The 17,983-nt window shown below is 44.7% G+C and overlaps 1 protein-coding gene across 4 annotated transcripts in view; it reads right to left on the bottom strand.

Moving 5' to 3' along the window:
- The window catches only part of phkb (phosphorylase kinase, beta), a 70,762-nt gene that overhangs the window by 21,669 nt on the left and 31,110 nt on the right, over positions 1-17,983 (bottom strand). For all 4 annotated transcript variants that reach the window (XM_056607446.1, XM_056607447.1, XM_056607449.1 and 1 more), the window contains 3 exons: positions 4,334-4,389; positions 3,534-3,627; positions 1,051-1,134 (listed from right to left, as the gene is read on the bottom strand). In XM_056607446.1, coding sequence (XP_056463421.1) covers positions 1,051-1,134; positions 3,534-3,627; positions 4,334-4,389 — 234 coding nt within the window. The remainder of the gene's footprint in view (positions 1-1,050; positions 1,135-3,533; positions 3,628-4,333; positions 4,390-17,983) is intronic.

Raw genomic sequence — 17,983 nt, 5'->3', positions numbered from 1 at the left:
CAGAAACACAACAACACACATATACACAGACAAAGAAAGCAGCTCCAGCAGAGACCCTGACGATAATGGTTTGTAGCAGTCAGCCTTCTTGGCCATAAATGTGCCATTATAATGTCGTCTAAAACGAGGCGGGAATCATTTGCTGCTGATGTCTTCAGAATGCATCTCGAGGGCGACAGTGTGACCTTCAGCTGGACGTTTAGGGAGGCCCCTCACAGATAACACAAAGACACACATGAAGACACATGAAGACACACAAAGACACAGGCACATACAGGCATGCACAAAGACACACGCACAAAAAGACTCACAGGCATGTAGACAAAGACACATACACAAACATATGAACATGTATAACATATCAATAGGTGCACAAAAAGAAAAATAAAGACACACAGACATTAACATAAATACAAATCACCGGACGCACACAAAGTCAGACACACACGTACATCCATATTTCTCTCTATATTTAACAATTATTCACAAAGGCCCCGTGAATAGTGGGGAATAGCCACTAGGGTTAGGGCTATTCCCCACTTTCCACGGATCCTGAGGTGAATAATTGTTTAAGTATATACTAGGCGTGAACATTCCAAAAATAAGCCAGATAACACTTTTTGTCTGGATTTATTTGTTTTTATCAGCAGTTTATTTATTTTTAATAGCGTGACGTGACGACCGTCGAGCACGCTCCCCGCGATGAAAATAATATCCCCAGTTTGAGATCTCAATCATGCGATATTGCCAAATATCCCGAGATAGCGAACCAATGAAATTGCGCCATCTCAATGTGGATATCTCTCCCTATATATGTACATATATAAATATATAAGACAAATATACAATATGTATAATGTTTATTTGTGTGGGTGCGGGCCTGTGCATGTGTGAGTGTGTATGTGTGTGTGTATGTGTCTGTGTGTGTGTGTGTGTGTGTGTGTGTGTGTGTGTGTGTGTGTGTGTGTGTGTGTGTGTGTGTGTGTGTGTGTGTGTGTGTGTGTGTGTGTGTGTGTGTGTGTGTGTGTGTGTGTGTGTGTGTGTGTGTACCTTGCAGGTCCCGATGCAGCCCACTGGTCTCTCTGGACGCCCACTCAGCCCAAGCTTCTGATTGACAGCCAGGAAACGATATGCCTAAGGGCACACACACACACACACACACACACACACACACACACACACACACACACACACACACACACACACACACACACACACACACACACACACACACACACACACACACACACACACAAGTGTGTAAGTAAGTGTCAAGGTAGTAGTCTACGTCTCATCCTCCCACAAAAAAAAACTTCATTATATCGACTGGTCCCATATTCACCAGCTAGATCAGAACTTATCCGATGTAAACCTATGCAAATACGGGACAAGTTAGGATTTTTTTCCAATGATGGAGAGGAACCACATAGAGTGAAGACCTCTGCACGGCGCAGAGCACTGCCTTAGAATGGCTGTAGTCCGGGGAGATGAGTGTCTGTTCTGCTGTCTACAGACAGTTCATATCCTCTGGACCACTCCGCATGTGAGGTGAAAGAGGTGGTGACGTTCTGGAAAGGGCTGTTCTTAGGACAGCAAATGTGGAGCACCATCTTCACCTCCTGCTGGTTTCCATGGTTCCTCTGCATTGAGCGGTCAGGAGTGCCTCTGTGACTACGTGTCCCTCCCGCCTTCTGTCCCTTCACTCTCCTCACGCCATCCTAACGGCCACCAGCGGGGGGCGCTGTGGCCCTCTGTCTGCTCTCATGTGTTTCAGAGTCCAACAGAAGGGAACAGTAGCAGACATCTAAGGGAAGGCTAATTAGGAATAACTCATTTAATAAAACATAAGAAAGCAAATATTGAGATCCCTTTTTTTTTTTATGTTAATTGGTTCCTAATTAAGTTGTAACTGACAAACCCGAGGGAGCAGCAAGGAGAGGAGAGAGGAGACCCAGACGAGGAAACACTTCATACGTCTGTTCCCTGAATACAAATTAGGGGAAGGTCCATCGGGGTGGGGGGTTCCAAGGCCTGATGTTCTGCGGGAGGAGGACTGGTCTGTGAGCTGTCTGGTTTAACATTCAGCACAGCGCCTCACTCAGACTCACTACAGCACAGCCCTGTGGAGAGCTGGGCGTCAGAGCATCAGATACATGGAAGGAGAGAGAGAGAGAGAGAGAGAGAGAGAGAGAGAGAGAGAGAGAGAGAGAGAGAGAGAGAGAGAGAGAGAGAGAGAGAGAGAGAGCGAGAGAACACAAGACATTGGAGGTGTGTTTTAACCCGACTTGGACACAGGACACAGGATCGTCGAGGTGGATTTCAGATCTTTTCCTGGTATGAATGGGAGGACGACCCTCCCATTGAGTGGATGGACAGCCTTTCGGGTAAGATGAGGGCCCGTTTTGAGTCGAGGACTTGATGCCATTAACACTAACATGCAGATGGAGTGAGAGGCTCCCAGGGCTTTCGGCTGACAGCATAACCCCCCTCTCTCTGGCCTCCTGATATGGGCTGGGAATTATTACCCATCTCTGGACCAGGAAAGATTCTCCAAATTACCAACGTACTGTACTCCAATTCAAAATTAAATAAAGACAACATGTAGCATGCACCTTCATCAATGGGCAGGGGAACTTCATAGCTGTGCAAAATGTTTTTTTCCGGGAACTAGTTCTTTCAGTTCAGTTCACTATAACGATTCGTTCGTTTGATACGTTCGTTTTGATTCGTTCGTGATGTCAGATTACGTCATTTGACAGGGAATATCACAGGTGTCTGGCCCCCCCGCGAGACGGCCCTGAGCATAAAGCCAATTTAAGCTAACCAAACGTCCCACCAATATTTATACCACTTGCTTACTCTCTATATGTCATTCATGGTTTTATGGTTATAATTGTATTTTACTTTACAATTAATTCTTCATTATTCAGGCATTACAGAACTTTCATGGTCATAAATAAAAAATACGAACTGCAGTTTAATTTCTTTGTTTGTTCTTGAATTGACGTAGAATGGAGCAAAGACTCCTGGGATTGGGAAATGCGTTTATCCAATAAACAGATGGAGGTCAAGTCTATTTTCGGAAATGTAGGGGGATATATGAGTGGCCCCACGTCGAATGGTATGACCCAAGATACGTCAGACAGAGAAAGCGCGCAAATTCGACGTTACCATCTTGTCATTTGTTTACCCAGGTGCCATGGCAACACCATTGCTAGCTCTCATTGGCTGAATCTTTGAGAACGTTGTAGACTCAATCGATATGAGGTCGCGGGGAGACGAAGCTCTGTTCGTTTGTATATTTTATTTACGTGACCATATTTTTGTTTTATGTTAAAAAAAAAAGAATCAAAGAACCAGTTCTTCTTGTTTTGGGGAACCAGTTCTTGTCGTTCACGTTCGGGATTCGTTCGTTGTTAACGAATCGGTCGCGACCGACTCATCCCTAGTGTGTGTGTGTGTGTGTGTGTGTGTGTGTGTGTGTGTGTGTGTGTGTGTGTGTGTGTGTGTGTGTGTGTGTGTGTGAGCATTACCTTGACCAGCTCTTTCTGAGGCCAGATCTGAATGGGTTCCACCTGTTGGGGGGTCTGAGTCTGAATCCCATAGGTGTTGAGGAACACCTGTAGTCTACACACACACACACACACACACACACACACACACACACACAAACACACACACACACACACACACACACACACACACACACACACACACACACACACACACAGGCACATGTTTAAAGCTTGTTGTATAAAGTGGGGGCGTATCTCAGAGGAACACTGTGCTCCGATCTCGCCTTCGTCCTATACCTCAGAGAGCAGATAGATCAGATCACTTCTGACAGAGCCAAGGTCTCCAGAGGGGTGGAGGCACCGCCCAACCACAGAGAGATCTTTGATAGACTGGAACTGAACCTGAACCTGTTGTAGAGTGGGGTACTTACATCGACCCCTAGGGGCAGTAGTGCTAATGAACCTGTTGTACAGTGGGGTACATATATCGACCACTAGGGGCAGTAGTGCTAATGAATCTGTTGTAGAGTGGGGTACTTACATCGACCACTAGGGGCAGTTGTGCTAATGAACCTGTTGTAGAGTGGGGTACTTACATCGACCACTAGGGGCAGTAGTGCTAATGAACTTGTTGTAGAGTGGGGTACTTACATCGACCACTAGGGGCAGTAGTGCTAATGAACCTGCTTTAGAGTGGGGTACTTACATCGAGCACTAGGGGCAGTAGTGCTAATCCTGTGTGATTTAAACACGAGTTACGTTCAGACACTCTCATAGGAATTGAAGATATTTAGATTAATTCAAAAGGCGACAGGTACCTCTGGCTCTCGGCAATCAAGGCCACATGGATCACCACGTCGTTCTCTATGGGGCCCTGCAAGAGAAGAAAGAACCTCAGAAATCCACAGAACCTCAAAGATCCACAGAAGCTCAGAGATCATCAGAAGCTCAGAGATCAACAAAACCTCAGAGGTCTACAGAACCTCAGATATCAACAGAACCTCAGAGATCAACAGAACCTCAGAGATCAACAAAACCTCAGATCATCAGAACCTCAGAGATCAGCAGAACCTCAGAGATCAACAGAACCTCAGATCATAAGAACCTCAGAGATCAACAGAACCTCAGAGATCAACAGAACCTCAGAGATCATCAGAACCTCAAGATGCCTACAGAACTGGTGGTGGTTAGTGAGGTCCCCCCTTCACTGTAACACGTCTTTTAGTGTCTAGAAAAGCGCCATTCCATTATTGGGTGTCAAGCAACGAAGTAGCGAGACAACCTATTGGGCCAATTGCTCTGTCAGTTAGCATTGCTGCGCTTTAAAACCGTACTCCTTAAAACTGAGGTTTTGGAGTTTAACACGCAGCTGTGATTGCTGTGTAACGACTCGTACAGGATCAGCTGATTCCCAGCTGACTCGGTTTAAACTGCTTGGAAACCGGAAGTACTCTGATTTCTAGTATACCCCAGCAGATGCAGTCTTAACTTAATGGTGGATGCATTTTGTGTTATAATTACCAACAAAAAATGAATGGGAATGTAAAGTGAACTTTAATATAATAAAACTATAATAAATAAAAACGCTAATAATGTTGACATATATTATGAAATAGTCTAGGCTACTTTTTGTGGAAATCTGAGTCTGGAATCTGCCCTCACCTACGTCAATCAATTACTTGTCATTGCTAACCATTTTAGTTAAGCATTGACCTTTTTATGTTTCGTTGAATGGTACGATCCTCTGTGCGTTCATTTATTTTTTTTACAGACAAATAATCTGTTCTTTGTAGAGTTTTAGTTGGGCACTTTAAGCAACTCCTATATTGTAGCCTGTACTGAAGGCCTATCTGGTGTAATAAGTGTAAATGTATCATACCTATTAATAATAATTCACAAAACTAATTGTGTGTGTGTGTGTGTGGCGGTTATGATGGAGCCTTGTTTCATCCTGCAAACTGGTTTAGTCTCCTCTAAAACCACGTCAGTGTCGAGATTAGACTAACATGCACAAAATACGCCCTCTAGTGTCTAATGTGAATTTCTCTGAAGTCACAGCAATTGAGATCAAGGTCAAACGCAGCTGCAGGTTAAACCACTAGTACATATGACACAGCAATGGGGCTTAAGACGTCACGTGACTTCTTGAGTTTAAAACCGTGTTGAGTTTGAGTTTAAAACTCTCAAAAGTGGCTAAGCTAGCGACAGAGCAATTGCCCTGATGTTTTCGTATGAGTTCCTATTATTATTATTTACCTGGAATGGGAGTCTATGGCAGCCCATAGAACACCTTGGTGAGAAGTTGTGAAATTTGGCACACTGGTTCAGGACCGTCCCATTAGCCCCATTTTAGGTCATAACTTTCGACCCATTCATCCAATATTCACAAACAAGATATCATTGGATTCCTTGGGCCAAGCCATATTCAACGGCTTGGACCAATGTCGTCATTTTGCGCCATGATGGATTTTCCGCCATCTTGGTTTATGTCAAAAACCTTCAAAATGCTATCACAAATTTGGTCCAATGATCTCGAAACTTGGCACACATGATCTTCAGGCCAGGCTTGATACAAAACATGGAATTGTTGAAATATTGTTCCAATCAAATTTGACCGCGAAGTCGCCAAACAGGAAGTAAGCCAATATCTCAGCAGCCCTTTGACATATCATAACCAAACTTGCTACATAGACCCATGACATCATCATGGGGACACTCAATGAATTTGGTGACCTTTCACCTCTCGGGGGCGCTATAATTAACAAAGACTTGTTTTAACTCCTCTCTCTTCACATGAGTATATTTCACACTTATTTTCAATGTCTTGTGATACTGTAAGACCGCCCCATTTAGCTAATAAAATATTTCCCATGGCAACATCAGAAATTGGCCACCATGTTGAAAGTTGTCAAAATCAATGTTACATATCCACAGGCCACAGATTATGTCTAATCATCATGAAACTTGCCATATATGATCTTCAGACCAAGCTGAACAAATGTGCCAAAAATCTTTTTCTAATTCAAAACCGTTTTGCCGTGACAGCCAATCAAACTTGACGGCAAAGCCGCCAAACAGGAAGTAAGCCTGTTCTCAGCAACTCTTTAACATGTCATAGCCAAACTTGTTACATAGGCTCAAGCCATCATTCTGGGGACATCCAAACAATTTGGTGACCTTTGATCTCAGGGGGACGTCAAACAGGAAGTGAGCTAATTTCTCTGCAAGGCCTTAATGCATCCAAACCAAACTTGGCTCATAGTCTTATGAGCAGATGCTTGTTTACATTGTGTCTCTGTCTAACCCTTACCTCTAGGTAGGGACATTTTTCCATTTGGTCAACATTGACTCAAACTCGCATAATGCTGTAGTTCATTCCACCAGCCGGATTACGTATTACTGAGACGGTCGTCATGTAGCTTCCTAGCCGATTACGTCCGTCCGGCAGAATTAGCTTTTCGAGTACCATTATGCTTGACACCAACATTGCTGCTCGCAGCTATATTTATTATTATTATTATTAGAAACTCAGAGGTCCACTCTCCCTGGAGGACAGGACCGCATCTCCAGTGCAGATTAGGTCCAGCGCCTAGATCCACTGTGAATGGAGAACACAGAATACAATGTAGAATGACCCAGGGGTGATAGTAGGAAAAAATCGTCGCTTTTGGTGTGAACGCCAGACACGTCGTTACGCCGGAAATCCGGCGGGGCGCCTGAAAGCTATCAGGCAATGATGACCCCCGCGGAGAGAGAGAGAGAGAGAGAGAGAGAGAGAGAGAGAGAGAGAGAGAGAGAGAGAGAGAGAGAGAGAGAGAGAGAGACAGACAGAGAGATAGAGAGAGTTAAGCACAGTAGGGGGTAAGGAGGGAACACAGCAGGTCGGAGTGTGTCTTATTATTATCCAGCAGGTGCCATCAGCAGCACTGGGCGCTGGATGAGAGCGATATCATCTGCATTACTCTACCCCCGGTGAGGAGCCGGGAGACAGGGAGAGCTCTGAGCTTGGCGTGTCCCGTCGCTTACCCACAGATAACAGATATATAGAAGTATAGATATAGATTTATATATATGTCTCTCTTTACAGACAATCCTGTTCAACATTCAACAAAAATAAAAATACAATATTAAGATACATTCACAAAATGTGTGTGTGTGTGGGTATGTCGCAGTGATTTTGTGCGATGCTGTCCTGATAATTGGGAGTCCTTCATCTTATCCACATTGTGGGTCTGAATCTGAATCACAAGCACTAGTGCACACACACACACTCAGGAACACAGGCACACTGCGATACACACACACACACACACACACACACACACACACACACACACACACACACACACACACACACACACACACACACACACACACACACACACACACACACACACACACACACACACACACAGGTGTATGGGAAGAGTTTAATCTAGTGACGTAGGCGGGCTTCTGCTGATGAGCATTTTGGCAAAATGCGGCAATCAAAATCTAAGATTAGCACCGATGTGACGAAACTGCTGTGAGAAGTGAGGGCGAAGCGTGGCTAGGAGGATTAAAATGAGGAGGACCACTTTCTCTCCCTCACACCTCCCGTTCCACTGCCTCCACACTGGTACCAGCCTCTACATCAAACATTTGTGACAGTGTGCGTGATAGTGTGTGTAACAGTGTTTGATAGCATGTGTGATATTGTGTGTGTGACATTGTGTGAGACAGTGTGTGTGCAGTGTGTGTGACTCTGTATGTATGAGGTGTGTTGAGGCTGGTCAGCTTGGTGTGTGTGTGTTCTGTGTGGAGGCTGGTCAGCTGGGTGAGTGTGTGTGTGTGTGCGTGCGTGCGTGCGTGCGTGCGTGTGTGTGTTAGAAGTGGACAGCAGTGAGAGCGTTCATCAGGATGATTCAGATCAAGGCTCCGCAGGGAGCCTTGATCCCTGCGGAGTATCTCCACAAACACACGGCCGCACGGAGGAGGCGCTGGTGTGTGTGTGTCAACTGTGTGTGTGTGTGTGTTTGTGTCCAATGTGTGTGTATGTGTGTGTTTGTGTGTGTCCAGCCCCCTCAGGGTTCAGTGTACAGTCACAGACGACTGTCACCTCCCACCTGTCACCAGGCCATTTGGAAACCAGTGGGACTTAGCACTGTGTGTGTGTGTGTTGTGTGTTGTGTGTTTGTGTGTGTTGTGTGTGCGTGTGTGTGTGTGTGTTAGTGTTTGTGTTGTCTGTTGGGTGTTGTGTGCGTGTGTGATAATGTGTGTGTTGTGTGTGATATTGTGTGTGTGTGTGTAATGCGCATGTGTAGATGTGCGTGCATAATTTTGACCTATGGTACCTGTGGGAAGGCAAAAGATGACAGGGACTTGTGTATGATTTATTTGTGTGCGTGTGTATATGCATGCAGGCTTGCGTGTCTACTTGTGTGTCTGTGTGTGTCTGCATGCGTGTGTGTCCACGTATGTGTGTGTCTGCATGCATGTCTGTCTGCGTGCTTGCGTGTGTGCGTCTGCGTCATCTGCATGTGTATGTACATCAGAGGTGGGGGTAAGTCACTCATGTGCAAGTCACAAGCAAGTCTAAAGTCATAACCTTCAAGTCTCAAGCAAGTCCCAAGTCACTGTGGTGAGAATCAAGCAAGTCACAAGTCAAGTCATTGCTCAGGTCAAGCAAGTCACAAGTCAAGTCATACAAAAATCTGATGATCTAACCCAGTTTCCACATTTAAAAATCAGTAAAGAGAGTGGTTCATAAGTTGAGTTTTATTTCAACATTAACAATAACAATGTCTTAACATTAACAATAACTCAGACTATTCAAAACATTCCAAAACCATTATGTGAATAGTTTGGAAATGTTTTTATGATCATTACCTCCAACCTATGAACAGAATCAAATAGAACCTCTAGATGGGCTTTCACACCAAAACGAACCAAGAGCCAGTTCCGGGCTGGTGCTAGGGCCAGTTCCAAACAGGTTCCAGCCTTATCCCAGTTAAGAACCAGTTGGTTTCACACCGGCCAGAGCCAGCCATGGAGCCGGCGTGAGCAACGTCATGACGTCACTGCAAACGTCTCCGCTTTCCCAGCAACCCTCCCGCCCTGCCGGCCCGGAGCTGTACAATAAGAAGAAGAACCCACGCGCCAGTTTCAAACACAACAACAACAATTTCGTCTTCGATTCAATCCGTGTATGGTTCGTTCTTTGAATATTCAGATTAAAAACAAAAAAGGACTCTGTTTTAAATCTGAATATTCAAAGAACGAACCATACACGGATTCACGTCCATTGTTTACTTCAGTGTTTTAAAAATGCCGGTCTTCGTTGGTCTTCCTGTTTATGAAGGTACGGATAACTCCGCCCCCTGCCCCCGGCGTTAAAGCGGTTCTAGTTCTAGCCCAGCTCAAAAGTGGGGCTGGAGTTGAACCGGTTTTTAGGGGCCAGAGCCGGTTCTTTGGCGGTGTGAAACCAAAACACTGGCCCTAGCTCCGAACTGGCCCGGAACCGGCTCCGATTTTGCGGCGGTGTGAAAGGGGCATCGGTGGCTGTATACGAGAACAGTTCAAGTCAATCACTCAAACTCCCTACATGTTGTAGAATATTATTTGCAACACATGGCATCAGACATGAAAAAAAGGAATATTTCAAAAGTAATATCACATACACATACTGTAGGAAGGGGAAATAGTAATACATAAGCCTGAGAGCTGGTAGCGATCTTGCTGCCTCGCAACATACATCGACTTACAATGCATTGCATTTGCAAAAAAAATAATTTGACAGTACTTTGTCACTGAGTTGTTAATGATGGGGTCACATTATCACCCTACCATGGCTGAACACACGTTCAGCCATGGTAGGGTGTGTAATTTTTAGGGTAAGTTTTTGCGGTAAGCTGAGCACAGCCCAGTCTGACACTCTGGCTCTGACGGTGTAATTTTACTTGAAAATTACTTGAAATCCTTATCAGAACCCACTTACAGCCACTGAGTTAGAAGTAGCCTACTGAGATGAAAATTAAACAAGTCAATCATCTGTGGAACAGGCAGGGCTCGAAAAACTCCAGCCAATGATTTTCAGAACCACCGAGTGGCATTGGACAGTAAGTACGTCAATCAAACGGTCGTACTGCACTCCCCCTCCCCCGCTCCCTGCGAGTGACCCCTTTGTGCACGTGCACATACTCAAAGCTCGAGACCCAGAGCAAGCTTCTGTTTGTTGTTATCCTGCGGTAGCTACTGGAGCTACCTAACTAGCTAATCCACATTTGGACCTAGCACTAGAAGACAACCCTAAACCCCAACCTAGCTAGCCTGGCTCACTCTCGCGCATCTGTGTTCGCGCTCGTGCTTGATTGCGCGTCCATGTACTTGGAATGGGAGGAGTCAGAGTCAGCATTGAAGGAGAGGGGGTAGGACCATTTGAGTTGTGTGTTTTCAAAATCTGCTGGCGTATCGCAAATCCCATATCCAACCTTTAATCTAACTTTAAAAAAGTCATTTTGAGTCATCTGTCGCAAGTCTAAGTCAAGTCTCAAGTCATGAAGACCAAGTCAAAGTCAAGTCGAGTCTTTTATCAGTGTTAGTCAAGCAAGTCTCAAGTCCTCAAATTTGCGACTCGAGTCAAGTCATGTGACTCGAGTCCCCCATGTCTGATGTACATACAGGCATGCGTGTCTACATGTGTGTCTGCCTGCATGTGTGTAAGTGTGTGTGCGTGTGTCTGTTTGCGTGTGTGTGAGTGCATATCAGTGTGCATCCTAACAGCCGACTGCTCCCTCGGAGGTGCTCCAGGTCACCTTAGAGAGAGAAACACCACCTCTCAGAGTACACACTGTAGTACTGACTCAGAGTACTGTAATACCAGGAGTGCACACTGTAGTACTGACTCCTTAGAGAGAGAAACACCACCTCTCAGAGTACACACTGTAATTCTGACTCAGAGTACTGTAATACCAGGAGTGCACACTGTAGTACTGACTCCTTAGAGAGAGAAACACCACCTCTCAGAGTATGGTAATATGAGTACACATTGTAGTACTTGACAATCTCTTTAAAGCCCTTTCTATCGACATTTTGAAACGGAACCATGTCATACACAGGCACAATACGCCGCGTACAGCGAGTGCCTCACACCAGTTGTAGCCGCGACGATGCTCCCCTCGTTTGCGCCCCGGGCTGCGACTCATGCGCGCAGATGGCACTAGGGACAGGGGGCTTATGACCCCCTCAGATTGATAGTGACCCCCCCCCCACTGTCCCTACAAAAGGCGACAAACATCGCCGGAAAAACGAAGGCTTCCTCCTCTTGAAATATCACTCCGCAAGCGTCCTCGATTGCTAAGCGACTTCAACGTCTTCGGCGACTATTTCACAGCTGATCAACACTACGAATGCTGGTAACAAATAAACGGTAAAAAGACCCACCGTGTGAGGTTATTCTTTTGGCCATAGGTTCCATATGCTAAAGACGTGTCTAGTTCACCGTCATGCAGGCTGTGTTCAGTAAAATAAATAGTGATCTGTTTTCGGCGCATGTAGGCCTATCTGCCTAAGCACACAATTTCACAATTGGTGCATCCCTAATTCAAACATTAAAATAACTGGAAAAATCACTCCTTACTCCCATTACAAATGATGCAGCAGTTCGCAAATATCCTGAACTGAAAGAGGAAGACGTGAGAGTCCAACTGGCCATGTTTAAAAACAGAGTGCAGTTTTGGTGGGTTACGCAGATTGAAGACATGGCATTGCTGTGTGCCATATTCACCAAGAGAGGCTTGACAGTCTGGACAGACAAAAGAATTGCCCAGCAGTATGTTCAAGGTACCTAAAGGAGGAGAGATGTTTTGGGGTCCTTCAGTGAGTCTGCTTAGACAGTCAATTTGTTTGGCTTTTTGTTTATTTATGTATGTTGTTGGTTAAACTTCTGAGTGTATACACAAATGTTTAAATAAAAAATATTTTGCATAAGGCATGACGTTTCTGTGGTTGATTGGCATTCCAGAAAAATAACAGTTTCATCATATATGGCTAATGTTGATCAAGTGGGCCTTTGTTTAACAATGTTCACTGTTGTTTAACCATGATTTCAAATAAGAATTCTTCAATGGCTTTTTAGTGCAAACCCTTGGCCCATAGGCTATTACGAAAGTAACTACTTGAGCGCTAGTTAAAGCCCAAACTACACAAAAATAACTTATTGAGTTGAAATCATTTGCTGACAGCTTTGTCCCCCCCAGTTCAAAAATCCCATCTGCGCCCCTGCGACACATGTCTCCTACTCAGCCAGAAGATAGTGGAACTCAAAGCCAGGATAGTGACCCTCTGCGACATCAAGGATGGTGAAGAGTTTCTAAAGTGCCCCTGCCCCTCTCACACACACTAGTGTAAGATGCCCTGATTCCATTCTACCCTGCATAAATTCTACCCGGCCATGCACAAATACAATCTCTGTCTCTGCCCCTGTTGTCTCTCTCCGGCCTACGCCGAGAACCAAGCTGCTGGCCAGTTCCACTCTACACCAGCCTGGACCATGGCTTAGAGGCGAGCGCCTCGGCAGGCGGTCGGATCGACACGATTACCAAGTCCATCCTCTACGGCTGGAAAATCGCTACACCATTCTGATGGAAAATTAGGAACCCCCCCCGCACGGTGACAACCCTCCTCTGCCATGTTTCAGTGCCGCTCGTCCTGGTACCTCCATAAAATCGACTACCCCTCGAACTCCGCTTGATTCAACAACCTCCACCCTGGTCGTTGGCAGCTCAAGGGTCAGAGATATCTACATCCCCCGCTCAACTAGCGGCCCCTCCAAGGGCTACTGCTTCCCTGGTGCCAAGGTCTGTGACATCCAGCACAAAGTCCCGGGCATCCTCGCCTGCCACACGAATGCTAACAACATCATCGTGCATGTGGGCACAAATAACATCAGGGAGAGGCAGTCAATAGCACTACAGGAAGATTACAAAAAACTCTCATAACCACCCTGGAGGACACAGGGAAGCGGTCCGTCATCTCTGGGCCTCTCCCTACCTACAGGAAGGGTGCAGAGAGATGGTCCAGGCTGTTACAACTCCACGCCTGGCTGGAAACATACTGTGCTTCCCTAAGCATCCCCTATGTCAATAACTTTGACTTGTTCTGGGAGAGGCTCAACCTACTGAAGCACGATGGTCTCCACACAAACCGAAATGGAACCAGGGTGCTGTCTTGCAACATAACGACCACACTGAGGTATTGACATTATGTCGAAAATATAATAGATCCATGCCCCCCAGCGTATCGACCCAGGTAGTATTGTACATGTGGATGGATCTGGAAGTGTTTTCTACGGGTTAAGATATAGTACATCTATTTCCATAGATCAAGCTGCTTCATGCCATAGTACGAGATATGCTTATAGTTATATTCCAACGTTGATTTCCGTCCAACGCACTGAAAAGAAAAGCCAAATTACAAACCAGAAACCCAAGAAATGTGCTTTCCGTACCTCAGCATATTCCTCTGAAGCCAGACGCATTTTCAGCCAACATGGGTCTAGTAAATATAGGCACTCTTACCACTAAAACCTTTGCAATCAATGATTTTATCAGTGAAAAAAAAATTATAGGAGCTATACTCCTACTTACCTTATACCACCCTCCCAAACTATGGATTGGCTTCCTCGACCAGTTTCTGAACTTATGTCGCTCATAATCACTAGCTATGATCGGATAATTGTAAATGGAGATTTCAATATCCATGTCAACAAGACGATCGATGCTAGAGCCAGTAGCTTCGTTGATGTTTTGGATACTTTAGAGCTAAAACAGCATGTTACGGGGTCCACCCACAACCATGGCAACACCCTTGATTTAGTCATCTCTAGAGGGATAGAAGTCACTGACTTATCGGTGAGCGATATAAATATGTCTGACCATTATTGTGTATATTTTAATCTTATACTAAACGACTTAGAAGTCCATCCAGAAACTACAATTGAATCACGGTTGCTGGACACTAGAGCAGAGCAGCAGTTCATAATTTTTGCAGATTCCATAAATCATTCTATTGACCAAATGGTAGAGGCCTTCAATAGTGCCAATAGTGCCACTCTACTTGACAAGAGTGGCTCCTCTAAAGACTAAAAAAAGGCCCTGTAGCAAAACCACTCCTTGGATGAACGAAAATATCCATGACCTAAAAAGATCCTGTAGGAAAGCTAAGAGAACATGGAGAAAAACAAAGTTACAGGTTCACCGGGACATTTTAAAAGAAAAAATAGCAAATTACAACAGAGCTGTTTGGAGCGAGAGAACGATCCACTTCTCCAAGGTAATTACTGAAAATAGTGGAAACTCTAGGATGCTGTTCTCTACCATTGACAGGCTGCTACAACAAACACATGCCCAGTCAGGCATCTTCTATAAGATGCAAAGAATTTGCAGACTTCTTCAAAAACAAAGTAACCTCCATAAGGGAGGCTATTGGTAACATAGGATTACTCAATCTGAGTTTAGCAAAATTATAACTCAGGCGGGCTCCTCAACATGTGCCTTGGACCCAGTCCCTACTAGATTCCTCAAAAATTTATATGATAGCTTGGCTCCCTTTATTCTCAAGATAATAAATAGCTTATTAGAAACAGGTATATTTCCGATGCTTTTGAAACCGCTATCGTGAAACCTTTACTTAAAAAGTAAAATCTTGACCATACCAACCTGAGTAACTACAGGCCTATATCAAACCTACCTTTCATGAGCAAAGTACTTGAAAAAGTTGTCTGTTATCAGCTAAATACCTTCCTCAACGAAAATTGTATTTTGCAAAAGTTCCAATCAGATTTTAGATCAAATCAGCGCACAGAAACGGCCCTTGTAAAAATAGTCAATGATCTCAGACTTGCCAATGACTTAAGGGGACATATTATGAAAACAGCACTTTTCCTGGGATTTGGGGTATTGTTGCGGGTAGATGGTGCTCCCACAAGCATACAAACTTTGAAATAAGTCTGTATATGATTTTTTGAGTGAGATACGCATTTCTGGAAGCAGCCCGCCTCCAGCTACCAAACGAGCGAGTCAGTTTCGGCGCCCCCTTTTACGTAGGATGGGGGCACATTTGAATATTACCTCCCACTTCCCCACTCCCCTCCAATCAGAGCATCGCTAAGATTTTGTGGACCAGCGGACGAGCAGCTCCGGCGGGGGGAAATCGGCGCTAGCCCTGCAGCTAAGCTCCGGGAGTACAATCCCTTTTTCTGGCGCCGAGCTCACCCCGCCGGAGTTGCCGCCGAAGGGAAGTCGGGAGGAGGAGACACATGGAGTAGAAATGGATTGTACTCCCGGAGCTGAGTACACACTGTAGTACTGAATCAGTGTACTGTAATACCAGGAGTACCCAGTGTAGTACTGAATCAGTGTATTGTAATACCAGGAGTACACACTGTAGTACTGAATCAGTGTACTGTAATACCAGGAGGAAACACTGCAGTACTGACTCAGAGTACTGTAATACCAGGAGTACCCAGTGTAGTACTGAATCAGCGTACTGTAATACCAGGAGTACCCAGGGTAGTACTGAATCAGTTTACTGTAATACACACAGAGTACTAGAGTCATTGTACTGTGTACTGTAATACCAGGAGTACCCAGGGTAGTACTGAATCAGTGTACTGTAATACCAGGAATACACACAGAGTACTACAGTCATTGTACTGTGTACTGTAATATTAGGAGTACACCAGAGTACTACAGTGTACTGTCTATTGTAATATTGGGAGAACACCAGAGTACTACAGTGTACTGTGTACTGTAATATTAGGAGTACACCAGAGTACTACAGTGTACTGTAATATTAGGAGTACACCAGAGTACTAGAGTGTAACGTGTACTGTAATATTAGGAGTGCACCAGAGTACTACAGTGTACTGTAATATGGAGTACACAGCAGAGGACTGACTGAGGCAGAGGAACAGGTAAGCAGAGCTATTTAATGTCCACCTTCTTTCAGCTAATATCGTTGGTGACGTTTCCAGAGCGTATTCATGGGTCTTCCCTTCAGTCATTTAGAGGTGGGGGTTTTATACTGGAGGCCTGTGACCTTACAACCACCACCAATCTCTCCTTCTGGTGAACAGAAGGCAGCGTGATCGAGGTCGGAGGGTCCGTGGAAAACAGCTGCAATATCAGCACAAAGTGGTCCCAGATTTCATCACATCCCAAGTGGACTAGAAAATCCACTTACACTTGGAACAGGAACGAGAGAGAGAGAGAGAGAGAGAGAGAGAGAGAGAGAGAGAGAGAGAGAGAGAGAGAGAGAGAGAGAGAGAGAGAGAGAGAGAGAGAGAGAGAGAGAGAGTGAGAGAGAGAGAGAGAGAGAGAGAGAGAGAGAGAGAGACAGAGAGACAGAGAGACAGACAGAGGGAGAGAGAGTGAGAGACAGAGTGAGAGAGAGGGAGGGAGAGAGCGAGAGGGGGAGGAGGAGAGTTTGCTGTTCCTTTGGAAGAGTCCAGTTCATCTTATTCGATTTAGATTCGATTTGACAGAATATCGGTTGATATTTCAGTTTCAATACCAATTTTGCTTGGATATGAATGAGGAGCTCAAATAACTAAGGCTGCAGAGAACAAGGACCCCTCAAACCTGGCCTTGTCACAAACATTAAGAATGGACGTTACCTTCATAAACGTGACCAACACACTACACACTACGCACTACATACACTACACACTACACCAGGGGTGGCCAACCTGCGGCTCGCGAGCCGCATGCGGCTCTTTGCCTCGTTTTGTGAGGCTCTTCAGTTCAAATTTTGTGTTAAATATATATATATTTTTTGTTTATATATATATATATATATTTTTTTTTTTTTTGTATGTGTGTGCATGTTCGCAAACGTTTTAATTGATGACGCAAAATAACGTTCACAAACGTTTGGTGTTGATGCAACATAAAATGGCCTGCTCAGCTTGGAGGAGCTGTCACGTTAAAATTGCACCGGTGGGGAAAATTGTAGCGGCCTACGTCATCAGTTGTTGACAAATTCCAAACCTGCCTGGCAACAGACGACGCGATCGTTTGTTGCCTGGCAACGGGCGATTGCGTCGAATGACGTAGGAAGGTTCTTGAACATTCGCAAACTTTCATGCTCGTTCATTGCACTCCTTCATTGAGCGTCACAAGACAGGTTTTTGAAACCTGCTTTAAACACTCAGTTTACTAGCTAAATTCGATTAAACAATTCAATACAATACAAATATAAAGTAAAAGCAAGTGTTATCTAGCGATCCGTTATCTGTATTATGTTATTTGGTGTTCGGCAACATAAGCGCGAATGGTTTTTGAAACGTGCTTTAAACACTCAGATTACTAACTAAATTCGATTAAACAATTCAATACAATACAAATATAAAGTAAAAACAAGTGTTATCTAGCGATCCGTTATCTGTATTATGTTATTTGGTGTTCGGCAACATAAGCGCGAATGGTTTT

This window comes from Gadus chalcogrammus, chromosome 14 (assembly GCF_026213295.1).
Source record: "Gadus chalcogrammus isolate NIFS_2021 chromosome 14, NIFS_Gcha_1.0, whole genome shotgun sequence".
NCBI classification, from domain to species: Eukaryota; Metazoa; Chordata; class Actinopteri; order Gadiformes; family Gadidae; genus Gadus; species Gadus chalcogrammus.
The sequence above is the reverse complement of the archived record's forward strand: the minus strand, read 5'-3'. Positions and strand labels throughout refer to the sequence as shown.